Source organism: Gobius niger, assembly GCF_951799975.1.
Source record: "Gobius niger genome assembly, chromosome: 7".
NCBI lineage: Eukaryota > Metazoa > Chordata > Actinopteri > Gobiiformes > Gobiidae > Gobius > Gobius niger.
Window position 1 is genome coordinate 24,864,245 of NC_136858.1, and position 25,573 is coordinate 24,889,817.

Sequence of the window (25,573 nt, forward strand, 5' to 3'; positions counted from 1 at the left end):
AATACTTATCGACTCCCCACCTTAAGCAGCAGCAAGACTAACTCTGACTAACTGCCTCCCATTACTTGCCGTTTTTTTCTTGTTACATTCAATTAGTGTGAATGTGATTTTTTTTTTTCAATCCAAAATGTTGAATATTACTTTGATTTTGCACATGTGCAAATCAATTGCAGCAGGAAATGAGGGAGGATGTGTGGGCAGCAAATACAAATACTTCAAAAAGATAATTATTTGACCCACTATGTGCAAACAAAAGCAGAGCAGATGTATCTGGGTCTGTCCAAATACAAGAATGAAATGCTGAATATTTTTTTGGGAGGAATGAACGCTTCCCACCCCTCCAGCCTGCTTCCTCTGTCCTCCTCCCCCTGTCCCTTAAGAGTCCTCGCTGTGTAGAGACTGGCATGGTCTCCACTCATACTGGAGTGCTGGTCATGGCTCTCTTCCAGCTGTTTGAATGTCTCCGGATTGTCTATGCACTGGTAGGAAGATGCAGGCAACAGCAGGCTGAGGAGCTGTCAAAAGAATTACCCCAGCCCTCACTTATCCATGCATGGTGTACCACCCGGTGGCAAAATACAGTTACTGCATATGGCGGAGGAGGACAAGCACTGGGGGGCGGAGGAGGGGTAGGAAACGCTGTAATGTCCTATTTTAAGAGATTTTAATTAAGCAGACAAAGCAAATTTTCCCCTCTGCATCCCAAATGTCTTCCCCTTCATTGTTCTCGTGGTTGTTAATTAGCCCAAATATTAGCGGTGCGGTGTGGCTGCAGATGGTGAGTGTAGGTACAGACGCACGCACATGTTTCCTAATGAGAGATGACGGATGCAGCGTCGACACCACCTGCATTTCTCCACTTGAGTCATATAGAAAGAGAAATGACCGGCGCTGAGATCAATGCACAGTTCAATAACGTAGTAAATGAGATATGTCCTTCTCAATCTTAATATGATCATCCTTAATGTCACGCTATAAATGGTATAACTGTCATTTTATTGTGATACAAGTCGTCTGTTTTGAGGGGTGCACTCGTGACAAGTTGTGGAACACATTATCTTGTCGTATTAACTGGATAGTAGATTCCCCAAAATACCTTCATGAAAACCAGGTTTACATGAAACGGGAAGACACATAGTACAGAGTCAACATGCAAATATAAGAAACGGCTTACGTTCTGTGCATTTGAACATTTACTGTGATTTGGGACTTGAGAGCATAGTCATCTATCATTGCGCAGGAGCCATACGAAAGCACAATATTTGCTTGTGTCGTGTGTGATTATTTGCTATCGCTTTGTTTGCATGGATGTGTCTAAACCTCCGTTGCTATACATAACTTTGCCACAAAGAGAAATCATTTTCACATTAAACAATAAGAGCCTGGCCTGTACATGCTGCATTTCCATTGTCTATTCGTAAATATATTCACAGATTCCAGAGAAGTGGTTGTCTCACTGCCTGCAGCACTTTACACAAATGGCAAGTTTGTTGAGAGGGAAAACTGTAGGAGTATTAGACTTGGGCAAACCATTATGCATATTGTATGGTTTCAGTATAGTAAACACATTTCATACAGTTTGCATAGTAAGCATTCCGTAAGATCCAGGACCGTATTGAGTAACATTATACACTTTAGTCATGAGTATTGGTAATTTACAGGATCATAAATATTAAAGCAGCAGTTATTAATCATTTTAAATAGGTAGACTCCTCTTAGGTTGACTGACTCTGTGCAAAGACTGGAGCGATCATAGTATACCATTCTGACATGTGTAGAGAATACCGGGCTCCTCTCTGACAGTCCTGGCAGCTCCTCTCCTCTGTCAGATTGGCTGATCCACTTTGAGGCTTTACTCTCATTCGCTCTCATATCTATAATGAAGTTCCCCCGCTCTGATAAGACACCCTCGAAGCTGGAGAAAGGCATAGTTGGACTGGGATGAAGATATATGTGCTTCTTTTCTCCCTGCACTCCACATTTCTATTCACTTGGCAGCTTGTTGTCACACATTTAACTACTGGGGAAGTGTATTTTGAAGGAAGAGATAGCTTTGAATTGTATTTTTTTTTTTTTTATTCCTCTCCAGTGTTTATTTTTGTTCATAATGGATGTCGAACATATATTTTGTATACAAAAAAAAAAAAAGCTTTGGCAGTTGTGGTGATTTGTGGATGGGATTGCGCCCGGTCCCCCGCTGCTGCAGAAGAACATTGCGGTGCTGTGACATGCTTCTGACAGCTCTCTCTACCTCTGCAGTCTACCTCAGGGAGAATGGGGGGATTGTGAGCCATTAGTTCTCTTGTTAGCAACCCAGCTATGTGAGCTACTCTCAATACACATTCCTTACCTGAGACCTTGGCTCTTGTTTGCTTATTCAACAGCGGTAAATGCATGTATCTGGTACTTTCTACCATATTATCAGAATCTCTCCTGGGCATATTTTTGACAATAACCATTAAAATTACATGAGCATCAGTATGGCTTTGGTTTACAGTGGCTCAGGTGGTTGTCTCATAAATATAAATGTGGCGAGTGGGTGAGTGAGGGATTAGTTTGAGAGACAATCGGCGCAGGTTAGTCGAAATATTTCCACCTGTCATCCCCAGGGCAGCTGTGACTGCATAAGTAGATGATCACGACCGACTATGAAGAGCGAATGAATGTAATGGCTTTACTCTTGTATTGCACTTTATAAGCCTGAGATGACAAGTTTCCCATAGCGCCTATTTTCATTCACTCCACTTTGAGAAACTTTTTGAGCTTATCTCACAAATGATGCCATTCTATTATTGTTGTATAATTTTGCAATTGGGTGACAAGAAATGGTCCAACATCTCTCTAGCTTATCATTTAAATATTAATAACTTAAATACAATACATCATTATGCATGTCATAATAAGAAAGTCATAGAAAGATTAGTGCTCTGAAATGTTTAAGGCCTTCTCAAATCCACATTATAGTCAGAGCTATTACAGTGATTGAAAAGATCCACACCTGTAGTGCTTTCAATTTATTTAGATGAATTGAACGGTCTATTGAAGTGACTGGGGCTGCAGGATAGGATTTGTGACAGTTCTTCATTAGATAATGATTTCATCTCCTGCCACTCGGTATATTTCCTTATTCATTTGGACAGTTCCTGCTTATGGGAGCGATCATCATTTTTAGCAAAAGGGACTTATTTGATGAAATGCCACATTTCTCTTTTCATGCTTTGGCAAGGAGTATAGATTTTTACAACTTTGTTAAGTAGGCTTAAAGAGCGGTTGACTGAATGTGTAAAGTGTAAATAAAATTAAAAAATTACCTAGAAACTGTCACCAATTTAACGCTGACAATTTAGCATGTCTTTTAAAGGTTACATGACAATGAGACTTTTAAAGCTGCACAATGCAACTTTTTAGGTGAAAAAAAGAATCCGAATATTTGCGCACATTAAACCATTTAATGACTCGGTGCCGTTATGGGTGCAACAAGGCACCTTTGTTTTCCCTCACAGAGGCCTCTATTATCCAGGATCAACTGTTTTTAGGGGTTCATACCAGAAATGTGCCCAAAAACAATTGATTCTGGAGCATGATAAAGGCCGCTGTGAGGGAAAGCAAAGGTGCCATGCTGCACCCATAAAGCTACCGACTCACTAAAAGCTCAAATACACGCAAATATCAAGTCTTTTTATAGACTATATAAAGTTACATAGTGCACCTTTAAAGCTTGATTTTGAAAAACGTAAAAAAAAAAAAAACTGCTGGTAAAACATGCAACTGGGATGATAGTATGGCAACACACTTTTACTGTCCATTAAGGATTTTTGAACTGGATTGGAGCATGTCTGCGGGGCAGCCGGGGGTAGCACACAGGGCACCTCTGGAAACGAATTGGCAACTGCTGACGCCAACCCACTAAGAGAGCCAAACATTCAGTCATAAATTCAATCTTACTCTTAATTCATCACCTAGAGATAATAAATATGGGGAGAAACTTGTATATTCTGGAGGTTTTCCAGGCATATCCCATTGGGAGGAGGCCCCAGGGAAGACCGAGGACACGCTGCTGGGACTGCGCCTCTCAGCTGGCCCCGGAAGGCCTCCAGATCCCTCTGTAAGAGCTAAAGGAAGAGTGTGTGCATAGGAAGTTTGGGACTCCGTAATCCAACCCCAGAAAATCCGAAGAAGATGGATGGATGCAATGTTAAACTTTGAGCGTTTTGAAAAGTGAAGCCTGTTTGTTCTTTTGATTTGAGTTGGTTTGCTTGTGTTTTGTATTGGATCCATCGGGTTGGTTGATTTTTACACCCAGACATGGCATTGTGCGTCTTGTACCACATGGTCTCCCTTCCTTTTCCCCCCAGCACGTGTTATAACTCTCCAAAAGCACCTCATTGCTTTTGGAGCCTGGCAGGAAGCAGACGTTTTAGCAGCAAGGGCCTGTTTGTCACTTGGGCTTGTCATCGGCAGTGTACCCCAGGAGGGCGTGGTGCTGTGAATTGGATTTGGTGAGGGATGTGACGGAGCGGTCCCGGGGGATGGATGGGAACGGTGGTGATGAGGTGTGCGGTGTGTGCACTATGGTCCCAGTCCTATCTCAGCCTTTTCTTAACGGAGCCCCTATCTGTCTCAGCACTGCAGCCACTTTAATGGGTTTGTTATTGGGTCATGCTTTGGTTACACCGGCAGAAATGCGTTTATAGCCTCCCGTTGGTGTTAAACAGTCTCCCTACAAACATTTCTCCAGACAGAGGCCTAATGGTTTGAGTAAATGCAGCTGCTCTCGACAGAAGCTTAACGTTCAAGGTCCACAAGCCTTGAGAATTCTGTTGCTATTTTACTCGGCACTAAAGATGATCGTAATGTGTAATATTTACCTCAGCGATATTCATAATTACTTGGTTAATAATTTAAATGAGAATGCTATATGGAAAGATAGAATAGAAAACAGATTCACTTTTAAGGAAAAATAGCTTATAACAGTTCATCGATAATGGTTTGATAAAGTGACTATTCGTCCACTAAATAGTTTGTCATGATTGCGTTTTTTCACCCTGGAATCTGCTTCTATTCTCTGTCTCTCCTCTCTAAGATTTGTCCTCAGTGTGTTTGACCTAGGGATTTATCGCTCTGTCGATGTAATTCTAGCTGCCTAATTGTTGGATGCGTTAGCCTTTTTAATGCCTTTTTGATTGTTTCTGTTGTTGTAACACAATCAGGCGGGCCCGGGTATCAGTTCTTGGAGCAGAACATCTTGAAACATTGCTAAAAGACTGCAGCTTTCCTGTGTGAAGCCGGCAATTGAATCAACTCGACAAATGGACTGAGTGGACCGGCTGGAAATTTAGTTATGGCTTCTGGGTTTGTTGGGGCCACAGCTAATGCTGTTGCGGCAGCAGCTGATCAAAACTTGTGCGTTTACAATGAGCTTCTTGTGATCTGTAAATAAAAGTCATAAATTAAATTCATTGATAAAAAAAAAAGCACTGCTGCATTAGAAAGGACTGAAGATACCGTAATGGATAAAACTCAGTGGTTCTTAATCTTCAAGGGATCATTTGCACTTTCAGATGTAATACAGTTTAATGTCTCAAGCCTCATAATCAGCACTTGAATCAGCAGAACACTGTGATGAAGATTGTATTTTGATTAGGGATGCACCGATCTGATACTGGTATCGGATATCAGAGCCGTTACTCGGAAAAATACGATATTGGGTATCGGCTACAAATATCTGATTCTGAAACATATCCAGTTTTGGCTCTCACCACCTTAAAAACACAATTTCACCGACTAAACCTCAGTGAATATGGACGTGCTGTATGTATGTCATTTTGAAGCTAAGGACCGGGAGAATTCAATCACTGAGTTAGTTTTAACCTCCCCAAATGTTTTTTTTTATCGTCGCGCAAATCTCTGCAGTTAGCAACTGTATGCTAAAGCTAACAGCATCATGCTAATGCTAACGGCTAATAACTAATCAAGGATGGGACAGAAACTAAGATTGGTCACTATGTCAGTGGCCAAGTGTTTGTATTTTAGTTAATGGAACGCTGTTGAAGAATAACTGATCTAACATATTAGTTGGTCATTACAAGTTGTAATTGTAATGATCAGATAAATATATGTGAGTTGTTCATAGCCTAAATTGACGGTCATATATTTAGTGTAGAAAAGTCCAGTTATTCTTGTTTAATGTTTTGCATTATAGTTTATTAGTTGAAAACATTTTGTTTGCAAGAAAAAAAAATGACTTTATTGATCTGACACTGGAGAAAAGAGGACCAACTTTTTCACTCCCAGCAGCTACTTTTAAGAATGTAGCTGATGTCGGTTAATATCTGATATCGGCCGAAACTCAAAGCGTACTAAAAGCAAACTGCAGAATGTTTTTAGATATAAACCTTGGTTCAATCAAGATAGGCCTCGAGGCTACTGTACTAGGCCTACTACTACTACTACTACTGCATGTGGCCAACACTGTTGATTCTTTTAAAAAGAGCTGAAGACATAGCTGTGATTGTTTCTATGCAATTTGTTCCTGTAATACTTGTTGTTTTTGTGATTTTATCTGTGGAATGTGCTATATACATAACGTTTCATCTTCTTCTTTTTCTACTACTACGACCAGGCCTACTTTATATTTTGACTTAAGTTTAAAATGTTCAAATCATTCTCAACATTTCAACGTTTTCTTTACACAGAGGCGACCATCCTGAGTTACGACGGCAGCAAGTTCATGAAGGTGCAGCTGCCTGTGGTCATGCACACGGAGGCCGAAGACGTGTCCCTGCGGTTCAGGTCTCAGAGGGCTTACGGGGTCCTCATCGCCACCACGTCCCGGGAATCTGCCGACACCCTGCGCCTGGAGCTGGAGAGCGGACGAGTGCGCCTCACCGTCAACCTAGGTAACGCCTCGGACAAACAAGTACACCAGCAAGTGCAGTAAAGTTGCATAGAGCTACACTGGGTAATGCTAGAGCCAGTACACTTTAAGATTAAGCCCAGTCTCTTGAGTAGAAGGAGATTGTAGAGATGCTTTCAATGCCCGGAGTCTGCGGCTCTCTGCGCTTACTACCAGATGAGCACACAATTAAATGTCCTAACAGGGAATGCTCACTGTCATAGTCAACAAAATCACCCCATGTGCACAATACTTTGATACAAATCTCTTTATTTTACGAAATCTGTTACAGTAGCGCAATCGCCAATCAATAATAATAGCAATCTGGGAAATGGCGGCTCCAAAATACATCAAACTGAATTAAGAAACTTTCCTTGAATTTCCAGTTCAGGGTCTTTCGTCTTACTTTACAAACTGTTTCTTTGTGAGAAAGCAAATTCAGGCGCCGGCTGCGAAAACCACATTGAACTCCTTCTGGGAGTGCACGTCTAGATTAAAATGCCTTCATTCTCTGTACCCTGCCATGACGTCAAGTTCCAATGTTGTGTTTCCAAGTGATCGCGCCACCGAAATGATTGCGCTAAACATTCGTATAGCTTAGTTCTGGATAATTCTCCTCATACCTATGGCAATACAAGGACAATATAGAAGACACACAGTCGTTCAAGTGTTCGCCAAGTGTGCTATTTGCTCTGGAACGGATCCAATGATGCCTGAGAAAAGTTTGATATCTCTCAAACAGAGCAGTGCCGCACAAATGATAGCCATCTATTCCGCTTTTCCACTGGCTAAACAGAAATGGGCTTCCTAAGCGCTGCGGCTTAACCGTGCATACCAACTAGACCGGCTGTGTTTGATGCCAGCCCAGCCAGGAAGACAACAGCGCCGCCTATTGTCGAGACGCACACCCTCGTCTGTTCTTCGACGTAATGTTTTCTGACACTTTGGAGAGTTTGTGAGCTCGTCCTTTATACCCTCTTGGCCTATCATCTTGTCAAAAGCAGAGCATTCCCTGCAAGGCACGGCTTGTGCTGGTCTCTGGCTGTCTGCGACCACTTTGCGTCTGCGGTTGACAACACACGACAGCGAGAGCCAAATGGGGAGAGGTGAGGGTCGATATGGGTCAGGGAAGTGAAAAAAACAAACGCTTCGGTGATTCTCTGTGTTTTAAGGATCGATAGCAATCAGTTATTGTTTCATTGCTTTATTTTCCTTGGTCAATTAGGTGCTATCTAAGCTAATCCCTCACTTTCTAACAAAAGAGGGGTGAAGTGGAGCAGTCACAGTTATGCTAACCACAACCTGCATTCAGAGTTCAACCCTCGACTCAAAAAGTAAAAGTAAAAATCACCTTAAAATTTAAAATAGCTTCCATTTAATCCTCCAAACTCCACACTTCAAACACTGAGCTGTTACTGTGGCCACACGATTGGCTGTTGACCTGTCATTTTTAAACCACTTCATCTATAAAACAGATTGAGCATGCATTTAAATAAATTCAAGTTATTACAGTTTAGTGCAAGGACATTTTTATGAAGTAAAATCAATTCCGAGATTGACTTTCACAACAGAGACCTCTTCCTAGTTGGCTCTCTCTGGCACTGGCCCAAATCTGCGGCACACCATTGGGATAAAAAAAATAAAAACTACAGTTGATAATAATGAGCTTTTTCCTTAAACAGTAGAGTGGGGCCAGTGTTGGTTTGTGTGTGTCCCCAGACGAGTGGCCTGTGTGTTTGATGATGTCTGCAGCTGTAACGTTGAAAGATGAATTTATCTCTCATCTATTCTTCCCCCATCTAGATTGTATCAGGATTAACTGTACCTCCAGTAAGTCACCCTTCACTTTGTTTCTCTGCTTTCTCTCTCTTGTTTCCTGACAGTACCTTTTTTTGTTGTTGTTTTTTTTTGCTGCTATGTTGTTTCTTAGCAAACCATGTATGCAATTTATCAGATAATGCAATGCCAATGTTCGGAAGCTAAGTGAATTCAATCTGGCCAGAGAAAACATGTCTGACTTGCATGAAAAAAAAAAAGAAGTTTCTAATTGCAGGGTTCATGAACAGTACAAGTTCAATTCCATAATAAGAAAGACTGACAAAAAAGAACATTTACATTATTTTCTGGAGACTTGGTATTGTATGTGCTTTGGGAACAGCAACAGTACAGGCAGGATTAACGGCAGTCCTAAATATAGACTACACAGCATTTGGAATTAACAAACCTTTGCCACAATAACTCAGTCTGATGCACTATAAAAGGCAGGTATTTTAGACACGGATGATTTTCCTTGTCTCCTTCGCCGCACTATTTTGTTTCTCTCGTGCTTTAGTGTCTCACACCGGCTGTAAATTGATGAGGCCATTCAAGGCGCAGAGGAAATACAGAGTGTGATTTTATTATTCTCATTAACCTGCCTCACCGAGCAGAAAGAAAGGGATGGAGAGGGAGGGCTGGGGAGTCCATCTTGTTCTGCAGCATCACAAATAGTTGGTTTGGGGGTGTGCGTGCGTATGCGTGTGTGTGTTCGTGTGTGTGTGTGTTTGAGCAAAGAAGTTAGAGTGCAATACTTTGGGAGGTAAATATCCCTGACATTTATTATTCAAGAAGAACGATGGAATTTTAATGACTTCTTTAGAGGCAGATCAGTGAGACTGTTGTGTAAATGCTGTACAGAGATCAGGCAAAACGTTATGACCACATCGACCTAATAAATCAGTTCGATGTTGATGCGATACTTTACTTTCATCCGGCAATTTCCTGCAGTTACAGTGTTTACTTACAGTATGTAAGTACAGCTCACAACACGTTATGGTTCGCCACATTTCCTCCTATGGACCACTATAATTGATAGATATGTGTTGAAGATGTGACTTACAACATGCCAAACTATAAAGAAGAAGAAAGAAGTAAGTTTCTGCTTGCTCTCCTTTACTTTTTTTGATACCTCCACTCAAATATTTGTCATATAGAATCATAAAACAGAACAATGAAGTTATTAAAGTTACAAACAAAGGTAGAAAAATACTGAAGGGTGACTTCTTTAAAAGGCTCTTGAGTATGGCAAGGCAAGGCAAGTTTATTTGTAAAGCACAATTCATACACAAGGCAATTCAAAGTGCTTCACAGTTGCATAAAATTACAAGAAAACAGATAAATCAATTGAACATCAACATGAAAATTAATCAGTTTCAAGAGTGCAGATAAAATACTTTCAGTTGTCATATGCATGGGCAAAAGGTACTGTTTTGAAAGTAAGTGAGTAATCGAAAAAACTGTGGACAAACACAGGTGCTCACAAGGAATAGGCCGAAATGTATGCTAAAACAGAAAAAGGTTTGCTAAACCCATACCATGGCTGTGGACGGCAGGGAAGCAAGAGATCCAAGGCAACACTGTGTGCAAAACATAAACTAAAAGTCCTTTATTAACATGGACCACGCCAACGCGTTTAAACTAGGGCAGTGAACAAACACGAGCTGTCATAATTTTATTAGACTGGATTAGTCAAGTGAGCAATCAATTAGGACTGTACACTGCTCCTGCAGTCTATGTTGTTTTTATTCATTGACAAATTGTTCTACTACATGTAAACATGATGCATCATCTTGCATTGCAACTTTTAAAATACCGTTTATAGCGTGTAAATATGTAAATATGTACAGCCGTAACTGACTTGTGTCACATGACTTATCCAGTCTTATAAAACGGTGACAGCTGGTGTTTGTTCACCGCCCTGATGAAGACGCTAGTCGAAACGCGTAGGCGTGGTCCATGTCAATAAAGGACTTCTACTTTTTGCGCAGTGTTGCCTTGGATCTCTTGCTTTACAAATAAGTATATTTTAATGTTGTCCCGGGACCTAACATGTATCAAAATTTGGTCTCTAAAGGTATAAAAAAAATATGGTACCTGCATTTGATACTTATTTTTTTCAATACCTGTAGTACCTAAACTTTTTTTCCAACACCATACTAGTATTGTTTAATGGTACCCAGCCCTGGATACAAAGCTGACGACATCAGAAACCACCAGTGGTTATAATGTTATGGCTGAGTTCACAGGGGCACTATCAGTAAATAGAAAACAGTCTGCTATTGATTGAGCCTTGCGTCTATAGGAACCAACTGTTTCACTCTAATATGGCGTATATAATACTTGAAGGTCATTGCCTGCTGAGAATCACAGACATACACTCCCCCGACCTGTAGACATGCCGCTGTGAGACACCTCCTTCTTAACACCTCTCTAAATGCTAAATAGCATTGTTCAGGCATCTTGGATTGCCTCCCTTGTTTGTGTATGCAAATAAAAAAGCTCAGAGCTCTAATTCCCCTTTCTGAATGCTTTAAAAGGTCATTGGCGCTTTGTGATGAGAGCTAGCGTGAACTCATAAACTGTGCAAACACTCATCAGTAGTCCGCACTCATGTGGTAGGTGGCAAACATGTGACGGGAGTTGTGTTTGTTCCCCTGATGTATTTTGCTGTTGCCATAACACTGTAACCTCGCTGTTTGCAGATGAAAAGAGGAGAGGATGAGACTAGGACAAAGCCACGCTCTGACACTTACACAACGCGGCAACTAGTGACTCTTGTGCTTATATCCAAGCAGCAAAATACATTACAGATAATGACTGCAGACAAGCTCTCATGCATAATTAGTATACCCGCGATATATGCTTACTTACTGCTGTGCTAAAGTCTAGGACACATGAGGCTGGATGTGGCCCTTAGGGAAGATGTCTTTCAGAGAAATGTTAGGAGAGGTTTTAGCAAATCTCAGACTGAAGTATTTTTCTAAATCAATAAACTGCAGCTAAAAATATCTTTACTGAATCAACACAAAAGCTACTTTTGAATACCTGTTCTGAAATAGCACTTCTCTCTCGCTGGCTTCAGACCTAATTATGTCAGAGGAGAATGTTTAATTGAACTTCTTGGAAAGTGCACTAAGCCTGTTCCAATCTCCCACACAAATAGTTAACATTAATGATTTCTTCAGTGGTATTTTGGTCCGTGGTTTTTCCACATTGTTAATTAATGTGTGTTGTCAGGCGCTGCAGCTTGGGTCAGCTTTGTGGATGAAGGATTTGTGCAGTAACTCAAAGAACACATCACTGTCAATTAGGACCTGTGCTCCCCGGGGCGTCCCACAGCTGTCTGAGGGGAATTCTGCTGCTAACACTTAAACACTGCTAACAGGCATGCAGTGACAACGGACTAAAAATATCCTACTAACCACTGCTACAACTGGCCTTACATTATGAAATATATAGTGATGTGAATGCAATACCAAGGCATATATGGATTTGGCATTCAGTTTATTTGAAATAGTTTAAGATACTCATGTCTTTATGATGAAACCCTGATCCTCTTCCAAAAGCTATCACAACAAAACTCACTCTAAATCAGATTTCAAGAATGTACCACCCATCGTTAAAGCAGCTCACTTATGCTCGAGCTTTGATGTGTAGGTTTGATAGTAAAGCAGCCGCCCGTTGCACCTGGGTGAGTCGCAGCGTTTGACCCGCTCTCACCAGTGTGCGCCTGTCGTCCAGCCGGCCGGGCTGATTGACTGGATAATCACATCTTCTCATGCTGTTCCCCCGAGGCCTGGGGCAGTGGAGCAGAGCGCTTAGTGCAGATCCATCTCTGCACAAGGGCACCACTGAGGAGCAGGAGACAGCAGCCAATGGCCCTTATGTGTGGAGAGCAGCGGGGGATTCACACCATGGTATAGAGCTAAAGTCAAGCGCACGGTGGGGTTTTAACATTGTACAGCCAAAGACAGTTTCTCTTTTCTTTATGGAGACCGTGGATGAACGTTCTCATGAGTCAGTGAAGCAATGGGCAACGAGCTCTTTTACATTTAAGGAGTGACATCTCTAAGTGCCTCACAGCTGGAAAGACCGTTATGATCCGTGATTGTTCATATAAATTGAAAATGACTGGTTTGCGGCATTTTCTCTTCATTCATAGCATGTAAGTATATAATCGAATTAGAGGCAGTTATCATAATCACACTCTGTATTCCCTAGACTTTATTACAGTTCCCCTATTGGATCGTTACATCCTGAATTGCACAATTGTGACTGAATGGCAGAATGAATAAAAGAGTGAAATGGGCGACCAAGGCTGAAACAAGACAGAACATGATGTCCAGAGCGCTCATCCAGCAGTGTTTTTATAAATATCTGCTGCCACCAAGTGGACAGTTTAGGACAGGACTTGATCAAGAGAAGCAACATCTATCCAGTGTAAATACAAATACTGTAATGTAGTAATCACTGAAACAAATGCAAGTCAGAATTCAAACTGTTTATGTTCAAATGTAAATTTGACGTTTCTCTCTGCCCCCCTCTCTATCCTGTGCCATTTCTTCAATGATGTCTTTAATTCTATCTCTCTCATTGTCGCTTGTGTTGTGCTGTGTTAACCGCTGTGTGGACTGTCCTGCAGGCAAAGGCCCAGAAACTATTTTTGCGGGTCAGAATGTGAACGATAATGAGTGGCACACAGTGCGAGTGTTCAGGAGGGGCAAGAGTCTCAAACTGACTGTGGACGACCTGGCGCCAGCGGAAGGTACTTTTCCTCTCCTTAGTCAACCATAGACTTTATTCATTTCTCTGATTCAAGTGTTCAGATAAAGCCAGTTCTTGTAAAGATCTAAGACGCTAGGTTTCCAAACGTAGCAGTATAAAACTTCATTAGAGTTGATCCCCTAAACTGGTCTCTAACCGATGATATAGACGTCACTCCACCTCCATCTCCCCATGACACCGCTCTGTCTCTTGTGTTGAAAAAGGACAAATGGCGGGCGACCACACGCAGCTGGAGTTCCACAACATCGAGACGGGCATAGTCACGGAGAAGCGCTTCATGTCCATGGTGCCCTCCAACTTCATCGGTCACATCCAGAGCCTCTCCTTCAATGGCATGCCCTACATCGACCTGTGCAAAAACGGGGACATTGACTACTGCGAGCTGAACGCTATGATCGGATACAAGAACATTATCGCAGACCCCGTCACCTTCAAGTCGCGCTCCAGTTATGTGACTCTGACCACACTGCAGGCCTACTACTCCATGCACCTGTTCTTTCAGTTCAAAACCACCTCGTCTGACGGGCTCATCCTCTACAACAGCGGGGATGGGAATGACTTCATTGTGGTGGAGCTGGTCAAAGGGTAAGTGCAGAAGACATCTATTGCGTGTTAGGGATGCCATTCTCATTTATCAATTGGTTGCTTAATCAAAGTTATTTCCAAACAGCTAGCTTAAGTCATTTTACATTACATTATGCACTTAATAGATCTGCAAGAAGTTGAGTTTATAACCAAAGTCAAATTATAGACGTGTATATTTTTGGAAATACTAAAATCTGTGGCGTCTTATATGAAACAGTTTCATTAGTTTTCTCTTCTTTATAGGACAATCATGAATTTGTAGGCATACGGTGTATTAAAGATGCTCAGTAAGACATAACATCATGACTATTGGCCTCATTTAACACATAGAATATATTTTCATAATGGCACCTTTAGTGACCAGTAGATGTTACAGCAAAGGAAGGTTTACTATGCACAGTTCTAGAATGAATACGAAATAGCAAAAGGGTTTGAGAAAAATATGATGCACAATCAACTCGCAATGTCAGGCCAAAACTGGCGATTGATCATATAACCTAAATGACCTACTGACTGTTTTGGAAGACTGCTCTGTGTTATTGCCCCAAAGTGTTAATGTCATTCCAGCAGCATATGCAGACGACACAATAGTCACAGTTTCCAGTGCATATCCAGCTTTAGCTATTGCTGGTCTGAATTATGCACTGGCTACTGCTAGCCGTTGGGCCAAAACCTGGGGCATGAAGTTTAATGCCTCCAAGACGGTGTGTCTGTGCTTCACAAAGCAATATGCCAGCCAACTTAACAACCAGGTTGTGTTTGAGGGTCACACCATTCCTTTCTCAAATGAGACTAAACATCTGGGGGTTATCCTTACGAGTGACCTCAAATTTAAGCGTCACATCGAGGAGACTTGCAAAGCAGCTCGTAAGGAAATTTTTGTTCTGAGACTTCTTAAGACAAAGCTGCCACCAAGAAGTACTGAACTACTGCTGCGCATATACAAGGCCTACATCAGATCTCGATTGGAGTACTGCTCAGTGCTGCTATGTGGCATTGGAAAAACATTGGTGAACTGTCTAGAAAGCCTACAGCGGAGATGTATGCGCATCATTCTCCAGCTGCCATATCGCGCAGAAATAGCACCTGAGCATTACAGAAGGCTGGGTCTGATCACACTGCAAACAAGACGCAACTTTGCACTGTCGTGTTTTGCATATAAAATGTGTCATGGACTTTCACCCAAAGCATTGGACCAATACTGTCCCACACAAAAGGTTCTACCTTATAATGTACGTAGACCAAATTTTGTGTTGCCTGATGGGACGCTGCCTGTGGCGGGGGCAGTGCGGAGGTCGTGTTTTGTTCTGGCTGTACTAATGCTTAACATCCTGGACTATGGCTGTGTCTCTCAGCATGGGTCTATGGGGGAGTTTAAGGGGTACCTGACAAGCAATTTCAGAAACGAACAGTTTGTGAATTTTCCATTTTGCTAGGTCCTCTCCTTTTTTAATTTTTTTAACTCTTCCAACGGTCATATGGCCACGGAATCCAAATTTGTATTTTAACACTTGTTTCCTTTACTGTATTTTGTTGTTGTTGTAATTAATAAAGAAATGAATTGTGAAAAAAAAAAAAAAAAAGAAAAAACCTCTGGCCCTCTGGATGATTTTGAGGAATATTATTACACAGATCAGAGATCAAATGTTACTCGAGGAATGTAAAAAAATAATGATGTACAACAAAAGTTGACGAAAGTGATGCTTTACTTTGGCCTACAACTGGAGGGTCTGGCCCTTGTTCTTTTGACGATAAAGGAAATCGTGCCTCCACAAAGCAAACGTGCCTACCCCTGCAGTAGGGTTTCTTCATCGCCATGTTACTTTCATGAAACGTCTCTCTGCGAATTGTGCTTTTTCTCTCTCTGTTCTGGAGTGACTTTAATGAGAAGATTTTTCAGGGATTTAAAGCTAAACAATAGATAATTGTGTGAGTCATTTTCTAATTATTGTGAAATAACATAACCATATGTTGTGATTATTATTCACACTTCCACACATTTCAATTGCTGTAACTTTTCTGTAAGCTCCTTACAGCTCTATGTCTGGGATTACTTAGAAATAAGCATTTCCCATATTGCATCACAATAGTGTGCTATTACAGCAAAGGCTGGTTTACAAAGCACAGTTCTAGAATGAATACGAGAACTACCAAAAGAGAGAGTAATAATATACTGCTCCTCAGACTAACATATGAAGTAAACGTGAGACAGTTGCTGCATAGAGGGAGAATAAGACCAGCTAATCTTAAGACTGATTACCGTGAGTTGCAGTGTAAGGTAACAGACAGTATCATTTAATAGGAAATCAGCAGCCAATAGGTGGTAAAAGCGTTATGGCCACTTGCTATGCAAATTGAGAAAATAGATTTTTAATTTCAGCTGTTACTTTTTCCATTGCCCTGGTTTTGTTTTCTTATCATTCATTTGCCAGACAATTTTCAAAATTAGCTTTTGGCAATAATTACTATTTCCACTTCAAAAGAAGCAACAAATGCCAAACATAAAAGGAAACCTAAATGAATAGTGAATTATAAATTAGCGTTGCTGTAGCTTGGAGTCAAAATATGATTAGAGTGTGAAAAATACACACTGTCACACTTTTTAATCATAAAGAACAAGAACACAAGAATGTGTTTTATCGTGGTCTCCCCAGCCACCCGCTTTTGTCAATTACGTATGTTATGAACAAACTTTTGTTATTTATTTTAAATATTTCTTGCACTTTTTTTGTTCAGATACCTCCACTATGTTTCCGATATGGGGAACGGCGCTCACTTGATCAAAGGCAACTCGAACAAACCTTTGAATGACAACAACTGGCACAACGTCATCATCTCCAGAGACACTAACAACCTGCACATGGTCAAAATCGACACCAAAATCACCACGCAGACCACCACCGGCGCCAAGAACCTGGACCTCAAAGGTAAGAAACTATACCGGACTCTTGTTTCTTTGCCATCACCTAAGGTCAGTTACTATGGCGACTCACTAAGCCACATAACTCAAGATCAATTTCAATATGGAACCTTTTTCTTTTGAATAACCTTTGTTTAACTTGAAAATACAGAGCTTCAGACAGTACAAGGACATTAACCTTTAAGCCCCCCATGCAAACAAGTTTTAGGGCTCGCTGGTGTGTTTTGAAACTTTCGACCATCAAGACTGTCACATAAAAACTATCTATAATGTGAAATAGATAGATGATGCAAGTTGTTTGATTTAAATAATGCCGCACACAGACAGTCTTAATGCAGTGCTGCAAATTAGGATTACCTAATGTTTATATGTTCATGCTTTTTTATTACTCTTTGTTTATTACTGTAACCAGTCCAGTATAGTAATTGCTTATGGAATAGAATATGTTGTCAATATGGGTTTTCTCAATTCTTGCAAATTATGGGGTCCTACAATGATAGAAATGGCCTGAGTGTACTGCTGTCAGTGAGCCATGCAGTGTCATTAGCAGCAGAAATACGTGGGTATATAGTCAAGACAGCAGAAAGGTTTCTTCATTGCCATTTTACTTTTATGAAACGTCTCTCTGCGTATTGTGCGTTGTCCTCCATCTGTTCTGGAGTGACTTTAATGAGAGGATTTTTCAGGGAATTAAAGCTAAACAATAGAAAATTGCGTGAGTCATTTTCTAATTATTGTGAAATAACCATATGTTCATTATTATTCACACTTTCACACTTTTTGTTGCTGTAACTTACAAACAAGAATTTCCCATATTACAATAGTCTAACAGTATACATATACATGTAAAATGCACTGCAACCTTCATAATAAATCAGTTAAATGCACAGTGAGTAAAATGCTTTTTTTGATTAGATTGCAAATTATAAAAAAACATTTTGAAGAAATGTGGGAAGTCTTGACGTGTGAACATTTTTATTGTTTAATATGTAGTTGCAACAGTCAAGGACATGATGTGACAGGAAGTTTAAGCTTGACAGACATTGCAAACCAAAAACTGTTGCATATCATAGAAAAATGTAATGCTGCTCACAATAAGACTTGTACATCAGGAAACAGGTTGTTTTGTACATGGAATTAATTGTGCGTTGAAATTGGGTAAATGTAATAGTACCATTCATCCAGCAGAGGGCAGTATTGACATGTGTCTCTTGGTTTTGCAGGAAACCTCTACATTGGCGGCGTGTCTAAAGAAATGTACAAAGAGCTGCCGAAACTGGTGCACGCGAAGGAGGGCTTCCAAGGCTGTCTGGCCTCGGTGGACCTGAACGGGCGCCTCCCAGACCTCATGTCCGACGCCCTGGACTGTGTGGGGCAGATCGAGAGGGGCTGTGAGGGTAAGAACAGGAACACAAAAACTCTGACAGTAAAATGATACATGGTTTAAGCTATTTGAGTGAAAATGTGCAAGACAAACAATTCAGAATATTTCAAACAGAACTCCAAAATAATGCGAGTGCTGATTACACTGATGAAATGTAAAGGAACTGTCCAATTCTAATCCAAACTCTTTGTATGATGATGATGATGATGATGATGATGATGATAATCATCATCATCATCATCATCATCATCATCATCATCATCATCATCATCATCATCATCATCATCAACAACAACAACAACAACAACAACAACAACAACAACAACCAAATCACAAGGCAGTGAATTAAGAGTAAAACATAAAAAAAAACGTTGTCATGTAAAGTACATGGCATGTTTCTCCCACTTAAAGCTGCATTATGTAACTTTTTATGCAAGAAAATAAGTTTATAGTGTGGATTTGACCTTTCAGTGACCCAGCGTCTGTACAGGTGGTTAGCATAGCGCCTTTATTTCCGTCACAGTGGCCTCGAGGACGCTCCAGGGCCAATTGTTTTTAGGATTTTCTCTATGGAATGTGAGCGTAACCATGGAGATTGTTCCATCAGCAGTGAAACCCTGAAAACAATTGGTCCTGAAGCGTCTTAGTGATGAAAAGTGAAGGCACCGTGCAGCCGCTGGGTCACTGAAAGGTCAAATACACATTAATATCACTTTGCCTTTGCATAAAAAAAGTTACAGAATCTCATTGTTCGGTTCATTCATTTAAAAAGGAAATGCAACAACAGCACTGAAAAATGTATATATACATTTCTCTGCGATATCAATGATACGAGGCATTCTCTCAGACGTAATACAGCCATATTTTTTGGAAGTCAATATCAGTTGGTTACTTCAACTCACTCGACTTATTTCTCCCACAGTTTGCCGTATGACTCGCAGGCACTCACTCACAGAAAAGTCACCCGCAAAGACCTTTTCTAACCTGCAGCTCATAATTGAACTCTTTGTGTCAGTGTCTGTGTTAGTATTCTGCTCCGTGGCCTCCACACACAATCATTTCTGTTACACTTGGTCGTAATCTGATTATTCTCCCTGCCATATTTGTATTGCCACTGTTATTTCCTCTTTTATTCCATTTGTTTTGCTTGGTGCATGCTCGCTGGATCTGAGAGTTTGCCAGAAGCTATCCTTTTGAATTATGCATGACTCCTTTGTTGCATGCATGAATATTATAGGCCCAGTCTAATGTGTCGACCGCATCCAGAGAGACAATATTTGATTTATTTCTTCTGTGTCACTTAGTCTAATTTTACAATTCATCTGCTCCTTTGTATTGAGTGAGCAACTTATGAGCTATTCAGTTTCCACTATTTCAAATGTAATCAATTTTCTGACATAATGTAGCGCTGTCGGATTTGCCGAGTTCATTTTGTGCCACACGGACGGCAATTCTGAATAGGAAATAGCTTTTGTGGAAATGCTCTGTAGGATGGAGTTTGAGTCGCATTTCGTAGGGTAACTCGCAAGTAAATAGAGCGACAAAAAGCAGTGAAAGGCAATTGAGAAGAGGTTATGTTTTTATTAATTAATTTATTCATTGATTTACTTACTGGCCTTGTGGATTGCTCAGGTTTGAGAAGGTCAAGTACATGTAAAAGTGCTGGATGTACTGCAAATAAACTATGAACTGAAGAACACATCTGAGTCGATTTTAAGGGTGATATGTGAGTCAAAGTCTGAGCTTTTCAGTGTTGATTTAAAAGGAAAAAAGGATAAAAAAGGAAACCAAATCTAGCTGAGTTCAAGTACCCCGTACATCAGTCCAGGCAAAGCCGCCTTCGGATTTGAGTTTTGTACAGATACTGAAACAAATTGTGTTGAAAATCATAAATGGACGGTGCTAATGTGCTTGGTTTAACTCAAGGAAAAGTTGTTAAAGGAACTAGATGCAAGTTGTCATGTTTATACTCACTACTGCCACCTCAGGTCTTACGTGTAACTGCAGTTTCTATATTAAGTTCGTGCATAGCGATACTTTGGTTTGACAGTGCAGGATTTTAGCTCTTTAAGTATTTTTAGTTTATTTGTTCATTTGAGCAGTTAAAATTCTGCTCAAAAGGAGTGGGCCGAAGCAAAACTTATAAACGCCCACCCCGAAATCATTACAATAAAAGTGGATATCACAACAATAGTACAAAAGAACATATTACAAAGTATGAGAGCCTTGGAACACAGCATACACACACGTGAACACAACATACTCATTTGTGATTTAACATATTATGATAGAATGATACATTTAGCAACATCATACTTGGATTTGCCTCCTTAGCAAGGAACCTGTTACATTTCAAAGCGTCTGTTTTTGAGAAAATGTCAGCCACATTAGTACATAATCAAGACAATTGCTGAGGTTCTTTGAATTCAATATCTGCTTCTGCTTGACTTCATGTGACCTATAAAAATATACACACACAACTGAAAAGTCCTGTGTAGAGTTTCACTTCTTTTGTTTGTTTGTTTTTGCGCCCCCTGCAGGCCCGAGCACCACGTGTCAGGAGGACTCGTGTGCGAACCAGGGCGTGTGTCTGCAGCAGTGGGAGGGCTTCAGTTGTGACTGCAGCATGACCACTTTCGGGGGACCCCTCTGCAACGACGGTAGGATCATACACAAACTCCTAACTTTTTACTTAATTTACTGAACTCTTATACACTGGGACATTCAAGGGGAAAAAATGTAGTGCACTCAGTCTCTCTCAGCATCATTTTCTTCAGTGTTTTATGAATATCTTAGCATTGCAAACAACAGAAAAATACTACTCTCTCAAGCAGTTTTTTTTAAATGCTTGGAGCTCTGCATCACATCATCACATATTTCCACTCAATTTCACTGTATGTATTAAGTAATTATGTATATAGTAAACAAAAAATGCATCAGTTTTGGGTCATGATTGAGTATTTCACATTCCCCTAAATGAAAATAGTCAATATTCCAGTCATATTCCCCAGGCCTATAGACTCTACACAATCTTTGCCATGGACTGTGTTTGACGGTGACTGCTCTATCATCACCATGGACAATGCTTTATAAATAGGATGAATTACATTGCCAGTATGAGGTTAAATGTTTTTGAAAAAGGAAAAGCACAATAACAAACAAAACAAATAACTTTTGGAAGTTCTAAATGTTATGTGCATTAATCTCCATTTAGATCCAAAAATGGTCGGTTAGTCCAGTGGACTGTTGCCATTATTGTTTAGCTCAGGAGTGCTCTGTGTTAATGGCTTTGGCTCCTTTTGAAAATGTGGTCTCTACTTTCTTATGCAAAATCAGACCAGTCTGGGATTGTATTTGGTCGTTAGACACTCCTGCACAATACTGAGGGAGCAGCATACGAGTGAACTGAGAGTGGGCAGGGAGGCAGAGAAGAGCTCCATAAATGTTAATGCATTCTTTCTCACTTGTACCAGCTCGATAAGGCCCATCTTTTGTTATCGCTTCAAAGTGTTAATAGATTCCACTGAAGCCTATAGCCAAACATATCTGCAGTCACAGTGTATGATAACACTAAAGGGATTCTTCCGTCCCAGATGTAAGTGTTGCTTCCCGATCCGAGGCATGTATTCCCTCCACTCAGATCCAGTTATTTTTGATGGAAACTCCACTATAAACCTGATTTGTCCATTACTAGAATAAGAAATGTAGTTTTAACTTTTTGACAGAGATTTTAGAAGGTTGTCTAAGAACGTCAGGACCTGCATGTATTGTGCTGTGGAGGGGTAAGTGGTCTCTATCAAGAATGTCAACTTTTGGTTTGGTTATGGTACATAATAGTTTAAAATCAAATATAATATTCCTGTTTTGTTATTCAGCAGGAAAGACATTCCATTAAAGCAGCACTAAGTAACTGGTTTGCCTTAATAAATCCTTTTCATTTTCGTGTCTCACTAATGAAATCACGAAGAAGAAGCTAACAGGCTAACGGGCAAAGCTAACTGTGGGCTCGCACCACTTAAACAGTATTTACAGCCAAGTTTGAGTGAAAAAAAAAAGATCTCCATTGTGTATTTGGATGTACAATATCCCTCTCTCCCTTTGTCTTTTCTGTCAACGTAGTATTTACTCTCATGGACAATTAATGAGTAAAAAAAACGCAATATGCTACGACACCTGCAGTGGCGCTTATGGCCTCTGGGGTGCACGAGTTACTTAGTACTGCTTTAAATTTAGACATTATTCAAAGCAATGACAGCGCAAAACATATAAAACAGCATCTGTATTTTGTAAAATGTGAATGTTATTAAGACTGAATGGCTGTCGAGTTAATATGTATAACTGCGTCCTAATGTTCTGCCAAAGGAGAGGTTAATTGCACGTTACATAATGCAAAATCATGATGCATAAGTAGCAGCTGTTCTATACTGATTTGAAATTCCCATAGCCAAACAAAAAAGCAGTCTAGTTGAATGCCGTCTTTACTGGCCACTAAAATGTCCCCCTCTTCTGATTATCATTTGCTTTGAACAAAACAGCCCCATTTGGTCCGCTTACCCTCTCAACTCAGCCTGTTTACTGCGGGAAACCCATTGAAAGAAAGCCAATGATTAGTTTCCAGTTAATTCCATATGTAAACATACTTTAAGGGTAATCTCATTCTCCGCTGATTTGCTGCGCTACTTTTTTTTTTGGGGGAAAAGAAAGTGATGCAAGCTGAGGCTGTCTCTACCAAGGAAAATCTACAGGCAGCAGAAATGAAGAATCCTGAGATGGCTGGGTTTTATCTGTGCTGATGGATTGTCATGGGTATAGAAGGAAGGAGGGAGGGAGGAGGGAGAAAGTAAGAGAGCAACATTTCAAAAAAAATATCACTTTCCACAGAATAGATTTGCATAAGCTGAAACCAAGCTTTGCAAGGAAGCAATCGGGTCTAGGAGAGATGCGACTTACATGACACTGTATCTGTGGGATTCCTCTTGTGGCCAGTGAAGCATCCTCATTTCACAGGCTTCTGGGTGTATTGTAAGGTGTCAATTTCATATTATATTGAAGCAGTATGGAAACTGCAGTTCAGTGCAAACCAGGTCAGTGGGAATGTAGGTTAGAATATAAATATCCAACCATCTCAGTTGTGAATGCAGTAAATGAAATTAATCAGTAATAACATGGTAATAGAAATGAAAAAGTATTATGACTAGGGTTGATGAGATATGATGCTTTGTACAGAAGAGTTTCCATATTTTGACAAAGAAAATGCTAGCCATGTTTTGTGTTTCATTTTCTTTTTGATCAGACCAGTGTGGGTTTTTCATTCCTGACCGTTTCGAGTGCTCACTTTCGGCAATCTTCCTCAGAGTTGGTCGCAAGTTGTGGGCAATGAACAAAAGTTAATTTGAATACACCAGTCAAACAATAGATAGAAAATTGAGACAAAAGACAAAGTACAGTTGAACCTGACCAACGTGATATGCTAAATCCCATGTAGATCATTCAATAAAGCGTATGTCGGGGAAACGGGGGTTTTCAGTACTCGAACAAATGCAAGAAGACCATATCCGACCATTGCAAAAGGGTAAACCACCTTATGGACCGGGACAGAGCCGAAATCATTTGGACAGAGAAAATAACACCAATGCTGGATAAAGGAAACAATTGTAATTCGGAAATGTGCCCCCCGAGATAGCAAACTGGGACGAGGGGGCTTTTTTGCTTTCACACACCTTGGACGCTGTACTGAAGAAGTCGGACTGCAGATGCCGCTGTTTTCATACCCACTCCGGTAATGAAAACGCACCAAACCCTGTTTAAATCAGCTGACAAGACACGTCACAGCAGCATCATGTGACCAACTCTGAAGTGAGCAGGTATGAAAAAAACTACACTGGTCTGATCAAAAAGAAAATGTTTTACATGTTATGTGGTAATTTAGGATGAGGCTTGGTATTACAATTAATCCTTTTATCAAATACGGTGTAAACGGTTTACATTTTTAGTGGCCATGTTATTTAACACTTTAACACAGCTATTTGCATTTAGGAGTAGGTCCACTTCAATCTATAAATCATGTTTTCTACTCATTATCATATCCCATTGAAAATACATCACAGACACAAAAATATTACATGACATGTCTTTGAGAGGCATTAAAAAGGAAAAGGGCAGCCAGTTGGAACACATTAACAACAACAAAATGACTTAATTAATTAATTAATTTTCAACTTTGGCATATTAGAGTAATCCTTTGATATTTTAGGTTTCAAAGCTGGATGGCTGTTGGGTTTGGGACGATGGATGGTTGGAAACATTTCACAATAGTGTTGCAACCTTTTGTTCTGGTCTGATAGGTCACATGATAACACATAAAAAATACAACGGTTACTTTCATCAATGTGAGCCCTTCGGCTATTTGAGCAACCTGTGTCTGAAATCCAACACTGTATTCACTTGATCATTAGAAGATGTTCACTTTACTCAGTGAGAAAATGTGGCAATGATAAATCTCTATTACAGCCATGATTTATGAGCGTGGACTTTATAGCTTAGTTAAAAGGTGCTATCTGTAACAAACTTTCTCTTTTCAACCGCAGGGAGTTGGTAATGCGTTCTACTTTTCATTGAGGGGCTGGTTGGCATGTGCGTGAGGGACTCAGACTGCGCTCTAGACATCCCCGAGGACTTCTCGTAGTATTGCCGTCATTGAGGCTAATGTAGCCAGACAAACAGAATAGTGTTTTCTGTTGGACTAAACTGGGTCGTTGTGGATAGACAGTCTACTTTGGTGATGGGGAAGTCCGGGCCTTCACGCAATTTTGGCCCCGCTCGGGTGCGCCTTACACTAGTCCTCCAGTTACAGCTATTAGTGCCGTGTCAATATTGTATCAACAAAAGAGGTCACCAATGAAGCCAGATAGAGCATTGTGTCAGCCCCAAGAGAAAAGAGCACACTATCTTCAATTTGGAGCAAGTTCCTCCGCCCTGGGCTGTGGACTAGACAGGGGTAATTCAGCTCAAGCGTTTATTGTTAAGTCGACCAACACGTTTGTTTGTGATTAACGTGCATTTAAGCTCCTCCAGAGCACTTTAAAGGAATAGGCCACCGTTTTTACATACTAAAATATGTTCTTACCTCACTTTAGTCGAGTTAATATATCCCCGTCTGGTCTTTGTCCGTGCGCTCTGTCACGCA

At 40.5% G+C, this 25,573-nt stretch overlaps 1 protein-coding gene across 17 annotated transcripts in view; it reads left to right on the top strand.

The window, feature by feature from the left end:
- The window catches only part of LOC306965589 (neurexin-1a-like), a 300,028-nt gene that overhangs the window by 119,760 nt on the left and 154,695 nt on the right, over positions 1-25,573 (top strand). For 15 of the 17 annotated variants that reach the window (XM_079560089.1, XM_079560080.1, XM_079560078.1 and 12 more), the window contains 7 exons: positions 6,696-6,899; positions 8,699-8,725; positions 13,356-13,478; positions 13,702-14,083; positions 16,820-17,010; positions 18,227-18,400; positions 20,928-21,047. In XM_079560089.1, the coding sequence (XP_079416215.1) occupies positions 6,696-6,899; positions 8,699-8,725; positions 13,356-13,478; positions 13,702-14,083; positions 16,820-17,010; positions 18,227-18,400; positions 20,928-21,047 (1,221 nt within the window). The remainder of the gene's footprint in view (positions 1-6,695; positions 6,900-8,698; positions 8,726-13,355; positions 13,479-13,701; positions 14,084-16,819; positions 17,011-18,226; positions 18,401-20,927; positions 21,048-25,573) is intronic. The other 2 variants (XM_079560083.1, XM_079560092.1) reach the window with 1 other exon arrangement.